The sequence below is a fragment of the Syngnathus typhle genome, linkage group LG8 (assembly GCF_033458585.1).
Source record: "Syngnathus typhle isolate RoL2023-S1 ecotype Sweden linkage group LG8, RoL_Styp_1.0, whole genome shotgun sequence".
NCBI lineage: Eukaryota > Metazoa > Chordata > Actinopteri > Syngnathiformes > Syngnathidae > Syngnathus > Syngnathus typhle.
Genome location: NC_083745.1, coordinates 987,501 through 1,004,460, shown reverse-complemented (window position 1 = coordinate 1,004,460; position 16,960 = coordinate 987,501). Strand labels below are relative to the sequence as shown.

The 16,960-nt window shown below is 46.9% G+C and overlaps 5 protein-coding genes across 6 annotated transcripts in view; 1 reads left to right on the top strand and 4 right to left on the bottom strand.

The window, feature by feature from the left end:
- Positions 1 to 59: 59 nt before the first annotated feature.
- On the bottom strand, positions 60 to 3,111 carry cdk1 (cyclin dependent kinase 1). The gene is made up of 8 exons (XM_061284454.1): positions 3,022 to 3,111; positions 2,587 to 2,625; positions 2,270 to 2,426; positions 1,862 to 1,985; positions 1,039 to 1,209; positions 782 to 945; positions 574 to 715; positions 60 to 279 (listed from the first exon to the last, which is right to left on the bottom strand). Exons 2-8 carry the CDS (start codon positions 2,621 to 2,623, stop codon positions 163 to 165), a joined length of 912 nt encoding a protein of 303 aa, XP_061140438.1. The 5' UTR covers positions 2,624 to 2,625; positions 3,022 to 3,111; the 3' UTR covers positions 60 to 162.
- Positions 3,112 to 4,728: 1,617 nt separating this feature from the next.
- On the bottom strand, positions 4,729 to 6,329 carry borcs7 (BLOC-1 related complex subunit 7). 2 transcript variants are annotated; one of them, XM_061285397.1, is made up of 5 exons: positions 6,192 to 6,329; positions 5,759 to 5,825; positions 5,445 to 5,488; positions 5,349 to 5,369; positions 4,729 to 5,219 (listed from the first exon to the last, which is right to left on the bottom strand). In XM_061285397.1, exons 1-5 carry the CDS (start codon positions 6,327 to 6,329, stop codon positions 5,205 to 5,207), a joined length of 285 nt encoding a protein of 94 aa, XP_061141381.1. In that variant the 3' UTR covers positions 4,729 to 5,204. The 2 variants fall into 2 exon arrangements, with proteins under 2 accessions (XP_061141381.1, XP_061141380.1); XM_061285396.1 differs by having other exon boundaries at positions 5,763 to 5,825.
- Positions 6,330 to 6,419: 90 nt separating this feature from the next.
- LOC133158296 (steroid 17-alpha-hydroxylase/17,20 lyase) lies at positions 6,420 to 10,378 on the top strand. Its single transcript, XM_061285394.1, has 9 exons — positions 6,420 to 6,652; positions 6,908 to 7,358; positions 7,601 to 7,739; positions 8,017 to 8,252; positions 8,602 to 8,688; positions 8,990 to 9,208; positions 9,283 to 9,452; positions 9,604 to 9,707; positions 10,109 to 10,378. The coding sequence occupies exons 2-9, from the start codon at positions 7,041 to 7,043 to the stop codon at positions 10,366 to 10,368; spliced, it is 1,533 nt and encodes a 510-aa protein (XP_061141378.1). The 5' UTR covers positions 6,420 to 6,652; positions 6,908 to 7,040; the 3' UTR covers positions 10,369 to 10,378.
- Positions 10,379 to 10,552: 174 nt separating this feature from the next.
- On the bottom strand, positions 10,553 to 15,087 carry ctu2 (cytosolic thiouridylase subunit 2 homolog (S. pombe)). The gene is made up of 16 exons (XM_061285395.1): positions 14,931 to 15,087; positions 14,251 to 14,325; positions 13,734 to 13,812; positions 13,483 to 13,542; positions 13,297 to 13,357; positions 13,110 to 13,219; positions 12,709 to 12,935; positions 12,194 to 12,329; positions 11,985 to 12,116; positions 11,815 to 11,906; positions 11,636 to 11,733; positions 11,486 to 11,557; positions 11,351 to 11,417; positions 11,205 to 11,277; positions 11,043 to 11,101; positions 10,553 to 10,959 (listed from the first exon to the last, which is right to left on the bottom strand). The coding sequence occupies exons 1-16, from the start codon at positions 14,984 to 14,986 to the stop codon at positions 10,914 to 10,916; spliced, it is 1,443 nt and encodes a 480-aa protein (XP_061141379.1). The 5' UTR covers positions 14,987 to 15,087; the 3' UTR covers positions 10,553 to 10,913.
- Positions 15,088 to 15,601: 514 nt separating this feature from the next.
- Positions 15,602 to 16,960, bottom strand: part of wbp1la (WW domain binding protein 1-like a) — a 2,736-nt gene continuing 1,377 nt past the window's right edge. The window contains exons 3-4 of the mRNA XM_061285817.1: positions 16,481 to 16,642; positions 15,602 to 16,368 (exon numbers count right to left, since the gene is read on the bottom strand). Of these exons, the coding sequence (XP_061141801.1) occupies positions 15,890 to 16,368; positions 16,481 to 16,642 (641 nt within the window). The 3' untranslated portion in view covers positions 15,602 to 15,889. The remainder of the gene's footprint in view (positions 16,369 to 16,480; positions 16,643 to 16,960) is intronic.

Here is a 16,960-nt window from a genome sequence, read left to right as displayed (position 1 = left end):
TTGTTTGGTGGTTTTCCAATTTCAACGCCGATAGCAACCACAAACCGTTTCTGTGAGAGGACAGTAAATATTGCTTTATTGAGAAGGATGACAAACACCAAATGTTCAGGACTGTCACACAAACGTATTTACAGGGTAAACATGACTATATTTAAAAGTAAGTTAGGTTTTCTTGATGTTGGCCGAAGGGAGGCTTGTCTTGTCCAAATCGTCAAAATAAGGATGAGTCAAGGCCTCGCGGGTTGAAATTCTTTTGGGAGGATTGTATGCCAACATTTTCTGTCAATAAGAGGAGAAGGCGTTACAGTTGATTGCATTTTGAAACGGTCAAATGTCATGACCGCATCATCAGCCGGCCGGCTGGCTGGCTAGCTGGCTGGCTGGCTACACGTGCGCTGCTGCAATTTTTTTATTGCCAAAGCTTCATGACTTACTCATGGATCTTACTTGAACTCCTGAACAAACAACCAGTGTTGTGTGCTGGATGTTATTCAGGCAAATTGTTTTGTACCATATGCAGGTCTGAGAATATGAGCCTTTTCTCTGAATAAACCAACTGAATAGAAGACTTACTTTGAGTAGGTCCAGCCCATTCTTATCCAGGTTTTTCACCATTGATGCGAGGTTGCCAGGCTTCCATTTGGGAAAAGTGCTTTTATAGTCAGGCAGGCTTTCCACTTCAGGCCAAACAATGTTATCTGGCGTTCCCAGTGTCCTACAAACAAACAAACAAACAATGGGTATTAAAGGAAAGCACACTTGCGACTACTTAGGACACTACCTGAAAATTCTAAAAAGCTGGTCGATTTCAGAGTCTCCTTGAAACAGTGGCTTCTTGGTGGCCAGTTCAGCAAAAATGGTGGCGGCGCTCCAAACGTCGACAGGAGTTGAATATCGGGGGGAGCCCAGGAGAACCTCGGGAGCTCGATACCAAAGGGTCACTACCTGGAAACAGACGTAGTACTTAGCAACGTGGAGACCACGATGACTGTTCATCAAGTTGCAGTTTATCTGAGGAAAGCCTCAAGTGACATATACCTCGTGGGTATAGACCCTGACGGGAACACCAAAGGCCCGAGCCAGTCCAAAGTCAGCCAGTTTGATAACTCCCTTGTTGTCGATCAAAAGGTTCTGGGGCTTCAGGTCTCGATGGAGGACTCGACGACAATGACAGAAATAGATGCCCTCTAAGATCTGGTAGAGGTAGCTCTGAAGATGCAGGGGAAAGAACATGAAAGGTAGAGCATATCTGATGTTCCTATGTCGATGAACAGTGGACCATATACTCGTATCAGTGGCTCCAGCTCAGTGGCCTAGTGGTAGAGTGTCCGCCGCCCTGAGACTGGAAGGTTGTGGGTTCAAACCCCGGCTGGCCGAGTCATACCAAAGACTCTAAAAATGGGACCCATTGCCTCCCTGCTTGGCACTCCGCATTAAGGGTTGGAATTGGGGGGTTAGATCACCAAACGATTCCCGAGCGCGGCACCCCTGCTGCTCACTGCTCCCCTCTCCCCCAGGGGATGGATTAAGATCACACGGGGATGGGTTCAATGCAGAGGACAAATTTCACCACACCCAGATGTGTGTGTGTGTGTGTGTGTGTGTGTGTGTGTGTGTGTGTGTGTGTGTGTGTGTGTGTGTGACAATGATCATTGGGACTTTAACTTTTTCCCAACTTCACTGCATTTTGTCTTTGGGCTCTTGGAAATCAAACAATTTCACCCCCACACTACAGTATTTGTTATCGACCCTCGCTATGCATACCTTGACCCTAACCAACGTAAGAAATGCGCCTGCACTCGTTCAACATTGAGAAACACGGACCAAACGAAAAGAGCGTGCTCTACAAACGGAGCGTTACCTTGACCAACATGGGCTCCATGTACTGGCCAGAAGGGATGGAGTCCAGGTATTTCTTCAGGTCCATGGACAGGAACTCAAAGATAAGATAGAGACGAGACTCTTGCATCAGGACATCAAGGAGTCTGTCGAATCAAAGGGCCTTTTCAGTAACACCGTGTGACTGCACATTTAGCCATTTCGCTCTCTAAATTTGGAAAGGATTCATTGGGGAAACTACTTTTAAACAGACAGCAAAGTAGACACGGCAAAGTGAGCAAGTGCTCTCCTCAAGGGCATTTGCATCACTGTGAATAATTTCACTAAGTGGAAGCGGCCATTTTAAGGGGTCGCCACCTAGTGAGCATGCATGCGTACAGACATGCGTACAGACATGCATACGTGCATGCATACATGCATACATACATACCTTACAACATTTGGGTGCTTGAGCTCCTGAAGCAAGGAGACCTCTCTCACCGCAGTGCTGGGAACCCCTTCCTCCTCACTCTCCAAGCGGATCTTTTTCATTGCCACAATTTGACCAGTGGCCTTGTGTTTGCCTCTGTATACCACCCCATAGGTGCCTAATGAGAGGGAAAAGAAAATGGGACGGGTGAGAAGTTGTGTCAAGTGAATGTGATCAGGCTGGGGAGCCTGTGTATTCTGTAAGTATGCAATCTAACCGAATCAACAAAGAAGAATGCAACTGATTTTCTGGTAAAACAATCAAACATTTCTACCAACCTTCTCCAATTTTCTCGATTCTCAAATAATCGTCCATTGCTGCCAGAGGGGGAGAAAAGAACACTTGAATGAGGACTGGAGCAACACTGCATGCAGTTTTGCGTCGATCTTGACAGGGTTCACACTTGACTTGGCGATACGTAGTATATATTGTTAACATGCCACCAAGACATAACCTAGAAAGGATTCGACCTGTTTGAATGACGCTGGCCCAGGCACTTTGATGACAAAAACACATACTATTCCAAATTTTGAACCGAATACACTTTTTGTCCGTTGTTTAGTTATTTGTTCGTTCGGATTCTTCTAGCCTCGAACGTTAGCGGAGCCACGATGAAAACCTCCGTTTGATACGAGCTCAAAAGGGCACATTTCTCCCAAACTATCACAATGACTGAGTGAAATGGTCGATTAAACAGTGGCAACAAGCATTACCTGACTTGAGAAGATTTGTGCTCCTTTTGCAGAATACGCTCGCTCTATCTTCCAGTGCACTCCGACAGACTACTGGCAGTCAGACTGGTTTGAATAAGACGCGAAGCAACGTGAGATTCAAAATCGACCAATGACTTTAGGCGACGTATTTCAAAAGTACCTATCAAAAACGGATCCTGTCGGTGCTCACGAGAAATGGGCGTTCGTTCTGAAAGATTCTTATCACCGTGGCCCTTATTATTTGGAACAATCTTTCTTCCCACTGATCCCATTGCGGATGCTATTGTATATTTATGCAAAACGTTATACATAACATAAAGTTCCGTAGTACAAGCGCACCGGAGGAAGGTCACGTGACGCCGAATGAAAGCCATATTACGTTGCCACAGTTGCGAACCAGCTTCTTTTTTTGTCTTTTTTTTAAAACGCCGTTCTAAGTGCACATTCCACTCTAGGGTCCTGCGTGTAGCATCAGAAGTTGGCTTCAGTATTTGCATCAACCATTCATAGACTATTATTGTCAATGTTCAATGGAGGAAATTTCATGAGCTCGTTCATGTTTTGGACGAACGTCAACTGAACGGAGCGCATTTTTGCTTCGCGAACGGGCTCTTTCTGTGGCCAGTAAACACTTTTTGAACGGCTGTCCATTTTTGTAACAGGTTTTCTCCTTTGACTTCAAAGGCTTCGTCAGGCGGGGGGGGCAATAGTTGGCTAGCACGCCACAAACAGTCGCACGGCGCGCACGTCATCAAAATGCGACGTGTGCTAGTTTTGTTGTTGCTCACTCACGCGCAATGCTCTCACATACTATGATAGGGGAATGTGTTGGCTATCAAGCACGTGTCACTGTCATTGCAGAAACACAACGACCCCAAGCCTAATTCATTTCATGTACCAAACATATGACTGAAATATTTGAATTTACATTCAAATGGACTGTGTTTGATCTTTGCAGAGCAAGACATCCTTAGCAACTCATTAGGTACATACATGTCATATCAAAAATGTTGTCTTTGAAAGTGCGATAGAGAGCGCAGACCTTCACCGAGGCCAAATTCGGTGTCCCTGCCAAAACAATCCTTTCTTCCATTACCTAGATCTCACGATTACAAGTTTTCTGCGTAGTTTCTTCCACATCAAGCAAAAAGAACTCGAGTGCATTGACATTTATGTCAGTCGTTGCACTGCTGATTAGATTATGTGTCCTTAGTATGTGTCAATTGATGGCAACACAAATTTCATTTTCGTGTGTTTGGGTCCGAGGAAGGAACCACATTTGTGATTTCCATCTACAGCTAAGATGTACATATGTCTACCAAAACAATTGATTCAGTATATTACCATGAACTGTACACATGAATTCAGAATGCTAGGCCGTATTGAGCATGTGCAGCATTAGGTAGCATCTCAGCATCAGGGCTCAGGGACACCATCATGGTCATGCAGCTGTTTGGGCCAAGAAACTGCTGATAAGTTTGCCCTTTTGTCTGCTGGTGATGCAGTCAGTGAAGGGCATTTGATAACATGTACTAAATGCTTTAGTGTCAATCTCTGGCCCACGTCGTGGAATTAGATTTGGCCCGCCAAGACAAATTCTGCATCCAATTCATGTGTCAACACGAAAATAACAATTTGTCTTTCCTAATAGAGCTGTTGGGTTGATCCTTTTTACCATTGCTCTTTTGAAAGAAAAAATGGAACCGGTTTTACTTCATGGGTGAAAACAATGTTTTAATTAGTACAAAAAACATCATTGTTCATTAGTATCCCATGGACCGAATGAAGACATCACTAAAAACCAAAACGAAAAAACATCCCTGAATAATTTCCCATTTCACTTTGTTGAAGACTATTCGAAACTTCAGTGCTGGCTGCTTTTCAGCGTTGTTACAGGATTTGACCATTACATAAAGCAATTACAGCGCATTTCTGGTTCCCACTCTTCTGTAATATTTCATGGTAGTGATTATCGAGAACATTTGCAGTAAATGTTTGACTAGCGCTTAGCGGACGCCGTGACGTGTAAACATCATTTAAACATCAACATACTATTGGAAGTGGATGACAATGGGATATGAGAATACGTTGTTGCAAACATAACACACGGCTGGTGTTATCCAATGAAAACCAACTTGATGTACGTTTACTTTAGCAGGTGGATAAGTTGATCTTGCAAATTTCTAGAATGCTCCACACTTGGGGGGGGGGGGGGGTGGGGGGAGAGAGAACAAAGCAGCATCAGCATCACATGATGTTATGGCTCAGGGTTGAGACAAACAACTCTTTCTACTCAAGTACAACAAGAAGGTCACGTTTAGACTCACTTCTTTTGGATGGCCTCCTGCCTAAATGAAAGAAAAGAAAAGAGAGGAGAATGTTTCAATGTGCATTTCATTGGTGTCAGGTAGAAAGTGACTTACTGATATTGTAAATGTGTCGTTATGATGGACATTTTTCGGAGACTCTGAAAAGACAGATGAGATAGAAGGACGTTACCACCACTATGCCTTACTAAAGGTACACAGTGTGAAGGCAGTGATGGATTAGTTTATTTTGCGCCAATCCAGTTGAAAAAGAATTGAATCAAACGCATTTACAAGTTTCTTATGCTCAGGGTTGTGTTGACGACCTAGCAACAGCCTGCATCCATTCGTGTGTTAATTGAAACCCATGGAATCCTGGAGAGCATCAAGAGTGTTTCTAATCCATCCACACAAATGTAGTACGTACGTACTTACATCCTCCGAGTGCAGGATCGCGTCCTCCTGAATAACCATATTTCTGGCTGCTTGACCGAGAAGCTGGAAGGCATGGCAATACGATTTGGATTTCCATCCCAAAACAACATACAATTGTGGAAAAATATGAAGTATCTATGATCTTTGAGGTTTTTTGAGCAATTCATACATTGATTCATTCAATGTGAACTTGGGCTTTTCGGGCCAAAATATTGCATTGGGTCTCGTCCAAATCAGCTCGACAACAACATCAACTTTAAAGATGCCTAATTCATTCTTATTTCATATGGCGGAATTCTACTCACATGGCTGGAAAGGAACCAATTGGAATTCAAGCGCGTTACGAATATTGCACAAATGACTTGGTCTGCCTGCCTGCCTGCCTGCCTGTTCCCATTCCATGTGAAGCTGCTGCGATCCTCAACCTACCTCTTGGCTGCGGGAAACTTTAAGCACCTGGCGTGTCAGCGCGATCACGTCTACGCTGCAAGAGCCCACTTTATCAGATAATAATCCTTTGACGGACTGCCCAAAGCGAGGTTGAGCTTCGGCCGACGACGCCGCCATGTTTGTGTTGCCAAGGGTTGACAGCCAACGACGGCGCGCGAGTTGGGACAAAACAGTGCAGCAACCTAATCGTTCGCTTTTATGCGGGATGGAAGCAACCATTGCAGTCGGTTTACCAGGCTGTAAACAGAAAGGAAAGCTATTCCCTAGGAATTGAGTCCCAATTAATTCCCGTTAAATGGAATTAAACGACGACGCGTGCGCTATAATGACACTGTGCGATCTATCCAGTTGACCCGGTGCCACCTATTAGTCGTTGTTCAAAGTTCCATTTGTTCAAAACGAGTTCTTCATCCATTTATTTTGTGACAGGGTTATACGAGGTGACTTGCAACAAAAACGCCAACTTTACAATCTTCATTGAAACAAAGATGCATGTTTTCATAATGTGGGAGAAAGCCACATATGTGGCGAGAACTAACCCAACTAACACAAACATGGGTGGAACTTGTTCATCGTAAAGCATTCTTGAGCCAATATTCGATTCATTTGTATGACATAGTATCTCGTTTTTTGTCGTTTTGATGATTCAATGTACAAAAGGATGTTTCATGATTGTGTTTGTTCCATGTTTCCAGGGCTGTTTGAGTTGGTTTCTTCAATTGGCACCGTTTCAAGGATGTGACATTGAAGGAGCAGGATAAAAAGGTGCTGTGCTGCAGCTCAGGGACTCTCTCTCCACTTGTGCTGAGCATTTCTCAGACTCAAACAATGGACTGGGATCTGTATCTATATGGGTGTTTTTTGACACTCCTTAGTCTTTTAGCGCTGAAGTTACGATTAAGAAAACCGGTCCACGGCGGCCTCCAAGAGCTCCCGTGCCTCCCGTCGTTCCCTTTGATCGGCAGTCTGCTGAGTCTCCGGAGCGTGCATCCTCCTCACGTTCTTTTCAAGAAACTCCAAGAGCGATACGGCCAGACGTACTCACTGATGATGGGCTCGCATCGGGTCGTCGTCGTCAACCAGTACGTCCATGCCAAAGAAGTGCTGCTGAAGAAGGGCAAGATATTTGCAGGGAGACCGAGAACAGTGGGTGCACCGTCTTTCTTCTCTTTGAAAAAGTCCTTTGCCTGCCTGGCTGCCTGGCTGCCTGGCTGCCTGGCTGCCTGGCTGCCTGGCTGCCTGCCTGCCTGCCTGCCTGGCCGCCTGCCTGCCTGCCTGCCTGGCCGCCTGTCTGCCTGCCTGCCTGCCTGGCCGCCTGTCTGCCTGCCTGGCCGGCCGCCCGCCTATCTTTCCTTGCCCACATTGATGCTCCTCTCCATGGGATGAAGGTAACCACCGACGTGCTGACCAGAGATGGGAAAGACATCGCCTTTGGAGACTACAGCGCTACCTGGAAGTTCCACAGGAAAGTTGTCCACGGAGCTCTCCACATGTTTGGACAAGGCTCCGCCTCCATTGAGAAGATCAGTGAGTGGTCTTTTATATCCTGCGTGTGTATATATATGTATATATGTGTGTGTGTGTGTGTGTGTGTGTGTGTGTGTGTATATATATATATATATATACACACACACACACACACACACACATTGTGTATATATATATATATACACACACACACACACACACACACACACACACACACACACACACACACACACACACACACACACACATTTGGCAAAGTGAATGAGTTTGGAGGAAATGTTGCCTTGAACTAAATGCGGCTCTTCTGCTTTGTCAGTCTGCACACAGGCCCAGTCCCTTTGCTCCGTCATGTTGGCGAAAGCTACTAGCGAGGCTTGCGTGGACCTTTCTCCTGACCTGGCGCGGGTGGTCACCAACGTCATCTGCTCGCTGTGTTTCAACTCCACGTACCCAATGGGAGATCCTGAGTTTGAGGCCATCCTTCTTTATAGCCAGGGTATTGTGGACACCGTCGCCAAAGACAGCCTGGTGGATATTTTCCCCTGGCTCCAGGTCAGCAAACGTCATATGTATGAAAGTGCTTGAAATGCTCACCTGAGAAACGCCGACATGCATGTATCTGTACGCTTGAACTTGAATTCGTCCACCTGACAATAGCCAGACTGATATGTGAATCGCTCGACGGGGATCGGCCAGTCTCGGTCGGGCGCACCTCTCCACCAAACTCCTCTGCTGCGATAAGACCCAGATCGTCCGTGACCCTGAACAGGAGAAGAAGAGCGTACGAATGAATGACACCTCGTGTCATTTGTTCGTGTGTTCGTCAACTGTGGAATGAAAATACCGGTGGAAATGACATGTAGCGTCATCATGTTTTGAAAAGCATCATTTGATTTTGCAGCTCTTTCCCAACGCAGACCTGCGTCTCCTGAAACAATGCGTTTCCACCCGTGACAAACTTCTACATCAGAAATATGAAGAACACAAGGTACAGTAGCTAGATACTATCTTGTTATGTCTGGACCATAGAATAGGCTCATGTCTTTCCAAGTAGTACCAAAGAGAGTAAAGAGCAAAGAGGGGAGCAAGAAATAAAGTGGTCAAGTCGTAAGTAAAGTGTTGAAGTCAATCATGTGGGCTTTACGGGTTCAAGGCTAGAGAAAACGGTCTGCGCTGACATTGCAGCGTATGGTGCCACAGCCTTCAATGAGATCTCATCCTTTTGGAATATTCCAGTAATGGCCGTGGGTGGCGGTGTTGAATGCTGACCCCCGCCCCTTCCCCACCAGGCCCAGTACAGTGACAATTTGCAGAGAGACCTGATAGACGCTCTGCTCCGAGCAAAACGCAACGCCCACAACAACAACACGGCAGAGATGGGTACTCAGCCTTTGGGCCTTAGCGACGACCACATCCTTATGACTGTCGGAGACATCTTCGGAGCCGGGGTGGAAACCACCGTCACCGTCCTCAGATGGGCCATCATCTACCTCATCTATCACCCTGAGGTAATGCTTATTATGAGCTATTTTGGCAGAGAGATCATGCCTGCCAGTCTGTGCGTGCGTGTGTGGGGGTTCAGGTGCAGAAACGTATCCAGGATGAGATGGACAGCAATTTAGGGCGGGACCGGAGCCCCCTCCTGAGTGACAGAGGCCGTCTTCCTTACCTCGAGGCCACCATCAGGGAGGTGTTGCGGATCCGCCCCGTTTCCCCTCTCCTCATCCCTCACGTTGCCCTCCAGGACACAAGGTACACTTCCGATGGGACAGGTGCTAGTTATTGTACAATTGTGCAAAATGTGCACTCGTATTTAGGTGTCTGTTTGGAGCGGTTATATCTTCATTCCTGCATTCGAGCAGCTGTAGCCAGAAAAGCCTGATACAACATTTTGGTTTTCCAGCCTCGGACATTTCAAAGTGCGAAAAGGGACCAGAGTTATCGTCAACCTGTGGTCACTGCACTATGACGAGAAAGAATGGAAACACCCTGAACTTTTCGACCCAGGTGAGAAGCCACCCACGGGTATGTATGGTATACATCGTGGTCGTGAATGACAAAAGTGGCGCCCGCAGTCGAGGTGAAACGGGTGGGACGATATCATCTCATGCTAAGGCAAAAGAATTTCGACAACTGAAAGAACAGAGCTGCAGGTCCACAAATGCAAAAGCATATACAGTTTGGCTTTGCCCACAGGCGCAAGTGGGCCGTCCGGTGCTTGGAAGCAAAAAGCGTGGCAGGGTTTCTGCTTCCAGGACCTGGATTTGAAAAGCTAACATGATATGTATGCCACAAGGATGGATGAGTCACGTGGTGTCCCAATGGGCAAACAGAATGAGAAAAGGACTTTTTAATGTGGCCACTGGGACGCACGCAGTTCCATTTCATCTGGTTTCCCCCCACCGCAGGTCGCTTTTTGAACAGCGAAGGCACAGGTCTGAGCCAGCCGTCGTCCAGCTACATGCCCTTCGGTGCCGGGGTCAGGGTGTGTCTCGGCGAGGCTTTAGCAAAGATGGAACTCTTTATCTTCCTGGCCTGGATTCTGCAGCGTTTCACCTTTTCCAGCCCAACCGGTCAAGCTCCTCCCTCGCTGGAGGGCAAGTTTGGCGTGGTCCTTCAACCAGCCAAGTACAAGGTGACCGTCACACCCAGACGGTGTGCTTTCTAGCACAATTACCTTGAGTGACTTGACTTTGCTTTGGAATGTAACGAAGTTAAGACGTGACTTTCAGCAGACGCCACACTTCCACCTCACATCAAAATGACAACTGCTTTTGACAACATTTCAATGTTTAAGGTTTTTCGAAAACTATCGATATTTCTACGTTTAAAGAAAATCAACAGTCTTTGACTTGACTTCAGTTGTTTGTTTTTTATAATAAAAGATACATTTGTGATTTCCCGGAAGAGAAATTGACTTTCTTTTCTCCAGTAAGTTGAAAGCCTGTGTTGTCAATAAAGAACTTTGTTTAAAAAAAGGTGTTGACGTCCATTGGAGATAGGTTTGTTTAGAGGGGGGGGGTCTAGAAATGAAAAAAATAAGCCCTAAACTTAATTTGAGGCTCATCAATGGTGGCAGTTGGCCGCTGACATTGGTTGAGTGGATCACAGCCACATCCCCAACTAAGAGAAGGAAGGCGTGCGTGCGTGCGTGCAGACGGACGTGACCACAGAAGATAGCAAACGCCGTTCCTGATCCAGACAATCGTTCAACTAATCCTCCAGCAGGAAATCTCGGATTTCCTCTCTCATACGAGACCTAAGGAACAAAAGAGTAGCAATCATTTGACCCGCGTATTGTTGTCAGATTTCCCTTGGCGGAAATACAAAGCGAGCGCTTACCTCCTTTGCCTCGTCTGAGCCTCTGACAAGATGTATTGAGGTAGACGATCCAGCGAAGACTGAAAAGCAAGGGAAAAAAACCGCGGTTGCTGGCTGCCGTCGCCACATTCTACGTGCTAAAGCAAAGGCCTTCTTCACCCTACAATCTGCGTGTCAACTCACCATCTCTTTGACGGTCAACCGACAACTGTAACACAGCAGGCCTCGGATATCCGTTGGGTCTGGAACCCTGTGACTACAAGTCAAATGGCATCCTCACACCGTTAGGTTGGGCGCATGGGGCCATGTCAAGATTGTGGGAAATGTACCTGCCAACGGAACAGCAGCCTCTCTCTTCCACAGACGGACGGCAAGGTTCTCCTTGGCGTGTCCCTCCTGGAAGCAAGCCGTTTCCATGCAAATACGTCGGACTCCATTGCATAAAACTTGAAATCGGACAGTACCTGCGTCAGCGACGCATTTAGTCTGGGAGAGGCATTCAGAGATTCGAGTGGACTGGAAGGCCGAAGCATTTTCTACAAAATGCCAAAGGCTAATTTAGGATTTGAAATCGATTGAAACGGTGTCATTGTCACCCGACTTCCAACTTGTACCTATGGTGGTATCCAGGGAACACGCGCAGAGCAAACATCTGTGGCAAGGGTCGGCAGAGGAGGAACTCTTCCAAGTTGTTTGCAGCTTTTCACCGGTTCTTCACAAGGGAGCAACATTTGCCAGTCAAAGGCACATTTTGGGCTACTGATGTGAAGGATTGAGCCAATGTCCTCCTAACCTGTATATGGTGCTGACTGTCGATGGGAAATCAACTTGCAGTTTAATGACAAAGCTCTCAGTCAGACGCTGGATGCTGGCCTTCTCGCCACTCTGTTGAAAGATTGCACTTTTGACTTTGGACGTTTAGCATGCGAGACTTGAGTCCAGATTGATCTGGATTGATCTTGCCTTTGTGTGCAGGTTGGGTGTGAAAACAGAAGGGACACGGGAGATGTGGTTATAATAGGCTATTTCTTTGGCCGAGTAGTCCCTCATTGGCTTCAATGACATCACGTTGCCATAGCGAGAGTCTGAGAAACTCTGTTCAAACACACACACAGCAATTTGTTACACTACTTTCTTTTTCGGAAGAAAATAAATCAAGAAAAAACACTTACTGTATCTTGAGCAAGCTGTGCTCCTCTGCCCAAAGATATGCTACTTATAAGTTTGACCGCCAATCGGGTGCAGTTGTCTCCAAACATCAATTTAGTGTAGCCTTCGCAACGAGCTGTGTGCACTAAAAGATGCTGTCTAAGAAAAACACAGAAGAATGAGAGATAATAAGGGTGTTGGTCTGCATCATGCCACCTTTTGGTTGTGCGTCATGCCACATTTTGGTTGTGCGTCATGCCACATTTTGGTTGTGCGTCATGCCACATTTTGGTTGTGCGTCATGCCACATTTTGGTTGTGCGTCATGCCACATTTTGGTTGTGCGTCAGGCCACATTTTGGTTGTGCATCAGGCCACATTTTGGTTGTGCATCAGGCCACATTTTGGTTGTGCATCAGGCCACATTTTGGTTGTGCATCAGGCCACATTTTCGTCAGATGTCCTCCACTTCAAATTAGATTTGGATGTTTGATGTCAAAAACGATGAATCCAAACGCTTACGGATCAAAGAGAAATACCTCAACACGCCGAGTAGATCTTCTTTGGCCGTCAGCGTCTTGGGAGCGTCAATAAGCTGCCGCAGTAAGCGAGTTTGGTCGACATAAGGGGAAGGAGGTTCACGCGGCGGCTCTGCTGTCAAACAGTTGGCGCTAGCATCGCCAATGACGTTATCCGCACACGCTGTGTAGGAACTCGTCGAGGAAGACCAGGCCGCGGCTAGAACTGAACTGGGAAGCTCGAGAACCTACGAGGGGAGAAGCACACAAAATGGTCTTCACGTGTATTTCAAAATCATTTCCGCCTACATTGATAAAAATACTATGCTAAGCCATCGTTTGCTTTCATTTTGGTACCATCAGCCCGAAAGGATTTTGCCCCCGTATTTCGCTCAATTTGACTGAGTGATGAAAAAGGCCACCTGTTCTAGAGGCGCCACGTGGAAGGGGAATCCCGTGGCCTGAAAAATATCTTGAAGCTTTGCCACCGTTTGCCGTCTCTCCTCCACAGAGCGATTGAAAACACCGCCGTCTGAAAGCAAACGCAATCCAGTCGGATTTTGGCAAGCGAGCGGGAGGGAGGGAGCGTCTTTGATATGACGTACTTACCGTCAACGTAGACGATGCCTGGAATGAATCTCAACTTCTTGTGAGCATTTGGACTCAAAGCCTGGAAGTGGGGAGAGAAAGATGGCTTACATGTAAGTCAAATCATGACTTTTAGATCAGCATGACAAAAACAAAACAAGCAGCTAGGCCCGCAAAAGGTGGGAACAATAATTCAAAGTGATAGACCTCTTGGACTTGTCTGAGCATCGAAGAAGAAGAAGGGCCTCCAGACACCGCCAGCAGTACCTACGAGTAGAAAAGCCATGAGCAGAGGAGTCGCTGTGAACAGAAAGTACCGGCCACCGGCTTTGTGGGCACTAACTTGAATGTTAAATCTATTGCGCGCGCTGGCTTGTGCGTAACGGACCTACGTACGTAGTAGGTACGCCAATTGCGGCGCAAAGGGTGTGAGTGTTGCTTAGTCCAAAGCACCATACCTTTTCTCCAGGGGAAATCACTCTGTTTTTGCCCAGTATGGCCCTGAATTTATGACGGAAGTACTGTTCAAAACAGTCCCTAAAAGGAAGGAATGAAATTGCAATAAGCGACTGGGCTGTGTAGAACATCAAAACAGGTGGTCAGTATGAACTCAGTGGGCCTTCCCAAAGAGTTGCGTGCGCCTCAACAGCAAAGGATTCGTTGGATTGCGCAACTTCTGAAACCAAATCTCAGCCAGCCAGCCAGCCAGCCAGCCAGCCAGCCAGCCAGCCAGCCAGCCAGCCAGCCAGCCAGCCAGCCAGCCAGCCAGCCAGCCAGCCAGCCAGCCAGCCAGCCAGCCTATCATCTTTTCCGTTTTCCAAGTGCTTTCAACCAATGTTTCTACTCAATGCATGAAAACGCTCGTGGCATTGGAATTGTGGCTGACTTTTTCAAAAAAATGCACATGCATTGTGTTACTAAGTAAATATTGGAATTCTTTGGCAAATGTCTGTCTAAGTGATGTGTGCATCTTACCTGCAGTATCGGTCCCCTGCTCTGATGGCCACCACGGCAATCGCCTCCTTGCATTTGACACATTTCTTCGACACACTAGCAGCAGATCAAGCAATTAGCAAGAGAAAGTTCAGAATCAGTGACATCAATTCCAATGTTTTCATGAGGACATTTGAGAAATTAAATGAAAGGATTTGGCCAGAGTCGAAAAATGTCTTGGATTACGACTCATTTTGTTTCAATGAAAAACACAGGATGTTAGTTGCCCATCATTAACACGACTAACGAAATTCAACAATAAAAGGCGTCCGTTTGAACTAACCAAAGCGATCCTGGTGGCATCGGAAATGTTCTCTTGTGCTAAATGATCTTAACTTGTGGCCTTTTGGGACACTTTGCTACCTAAACTCAGTGACGCTAATTTGATTCTAGACGGGGAAAGCGAAGTATAGTTGAGACATCTGTTTTAGAATCGCAACAAAAAAGAGACCCAACAGTTTCTAGCTTCATAAAAAAGAGACCCAACAGTTTCTAGCTTCATAAAAGCAATGCTTCATGACCTTGTTTCACTAATGCAGGCTTACCTGGCCAGTCTCACAAACATGTAGAGAACCGTGTCAGATTTGTACATGTGCGAGTACGAGACTGTGCGTAAAACTCGAGTTTCGTCATTTGTACAATGAAGCTTTAAAAGGGTGTACCTCGGAACCTCCTTCTGCTCCAAGTCATCATTATAGGCTTCAGCTACCTGACACATCGGACCGACAGAAGAGAAACGAGCCCAAATCACATGGGTTGCTGTCTCAGACGCCTGTTCCGTTCGGTCCGAAGTTTTGCTAAATTCCGTCTTCTTCTTCGGCGCTCTCTCGCTATTTAATGGTGGTTGGCACAGTTCGGCGACATTACCGCCGACTAGTGGTATGGAGCTCGGGTTAGGAATTTTTCATGGGCTTCGTGTAAGACTTACACTTACACTGTAAGTGTTAATTGAGTTTTGGAGGGGCGGAGCAAGTGCTACATAGCCCAAAGATACACGCATATCAGCTATGTTGGCAAAAACGAGGCACAGCACAAGAAGTCGAGTCAAGCTTGGAAGCCACGGCAACTTTATGCAGTTATACCTAAAGGGACACACACACACATACACAAGTGAATCTGGCCAGGGTTTTCCTTGATTAGGAAAATGAAAAAGGTTGCATTTTTTATTGAACTGCTAATACATGTGATATCATTCTCAATCATGTGACACTCATTTATATGAAGATAGAATCCAATGACGTACATTTTTAGTATCAGTTTTCTATTGGAAAATGAATTAAGTATGCTACTCTCACTCAAACACACACACACACACACACACACACACACAAGGTAAGTAAATAATGATTTATTTTGAAACTACTGTACAAAATGTAATACATACGTCATGCATTTCCCTGAAAGAAAATGAGCTCACATGAACACTCCCATTGAACTGTGATGCAATGGCTCGCGGCGAATTTAGAACCTGTGGCAAAGCACGTAGGATGCCTGAAAAATATCTCAGCATAGCTTTGCAATGCGAGCGTACCGACAAAAGGCTACAAGCGATGACTCACCCTGAAAACAAAAGCTTTTTGTAAAACAACTTCACATCCCTACGGTATCCATACTTGACTGTTTACCCATGACACTGCGGGTCTGCGGCGGGTCCGTTTGTGTTTCGGCGGCTCGGGCCATTGCGACCGTCGGCGTGCTCGCATCCCCGGGAAGCGCAGCCGACACAGGCTTCCTCTGTGTGTCCCCTTCCGTCATCCGCCTCTTCTCTTGGCAAAAAGCCCCCCAGGGGATCCCACAGCTCCTGGCCGTCAAAGACCTCGATGCCAGAGTCCCCTGTGAAGCGCCGGTACCTGCTGCCCTGCATCGAATCCTCGCTGGTGCTTTGAGAGTGGGGCGGCAGGGTCTCTGCTACGCCGGGGCAAGCCGCATCGCTTGGGACGCTCGTGGCGGCGTGGCGGTAGCAGCAAGGTGCTTCGAGTGCGTCTGCCGCTGCTGGCGCCGGCAGAGGTGTTGCCGGGACAGGTGTGTAAGGAGGCGGGGGAGTCGCTGGCCGCTCAACCACCTCATCATAGGCGGGCAACAGAGAAGAGGGTAGGAATCCTGACAAATGACAACAACAAATCATGATTTGACTGCCAACTGCTGCCAAAATGATATCAGGTGCCTGCTAGGCGTGAAAGATGCAGAGCAAGACTTCCAAAGTCTTCCTTACTGAGGTAGAGAGGAACCTGAGAGTTGTTGTGAGCTTCTCTGTAGGCAATGAGGTTGATCTCGTTCTGCCGACGCTGCTGTTGGAAGCGCTGTTTGGAGCGCCAGTGCTGACACAAACAGCAGCAGGTCAGAATGCCAATCAGAGTCCACACCAACCAGAACCCTGGAACATGCATCGGAATAACAACAGTTGCTTTAATACGGACGGCATTGTAGTATATCAAGCCATATACGGCCTGCCCGCTCCTACTCTTAAATGGAGTGGAGAGATTTGTCAGTGGCAGCAACCAAGCTTTGTCGGGCGGGCTTGTTTGTGCCTTTAGACGGACGGCGTTGCTGCCAAGTGTCTGCGATCAAACCAAAACCTCTCGTTGACGTTGCGAGCGTACGTACGTACGTACGTACGTACGTAGTACGCGTGCGTGCCGGCCGGATTTGGATTCATGCTTGGATTTGGCCTACAAACTTCCCATTGGGCGAG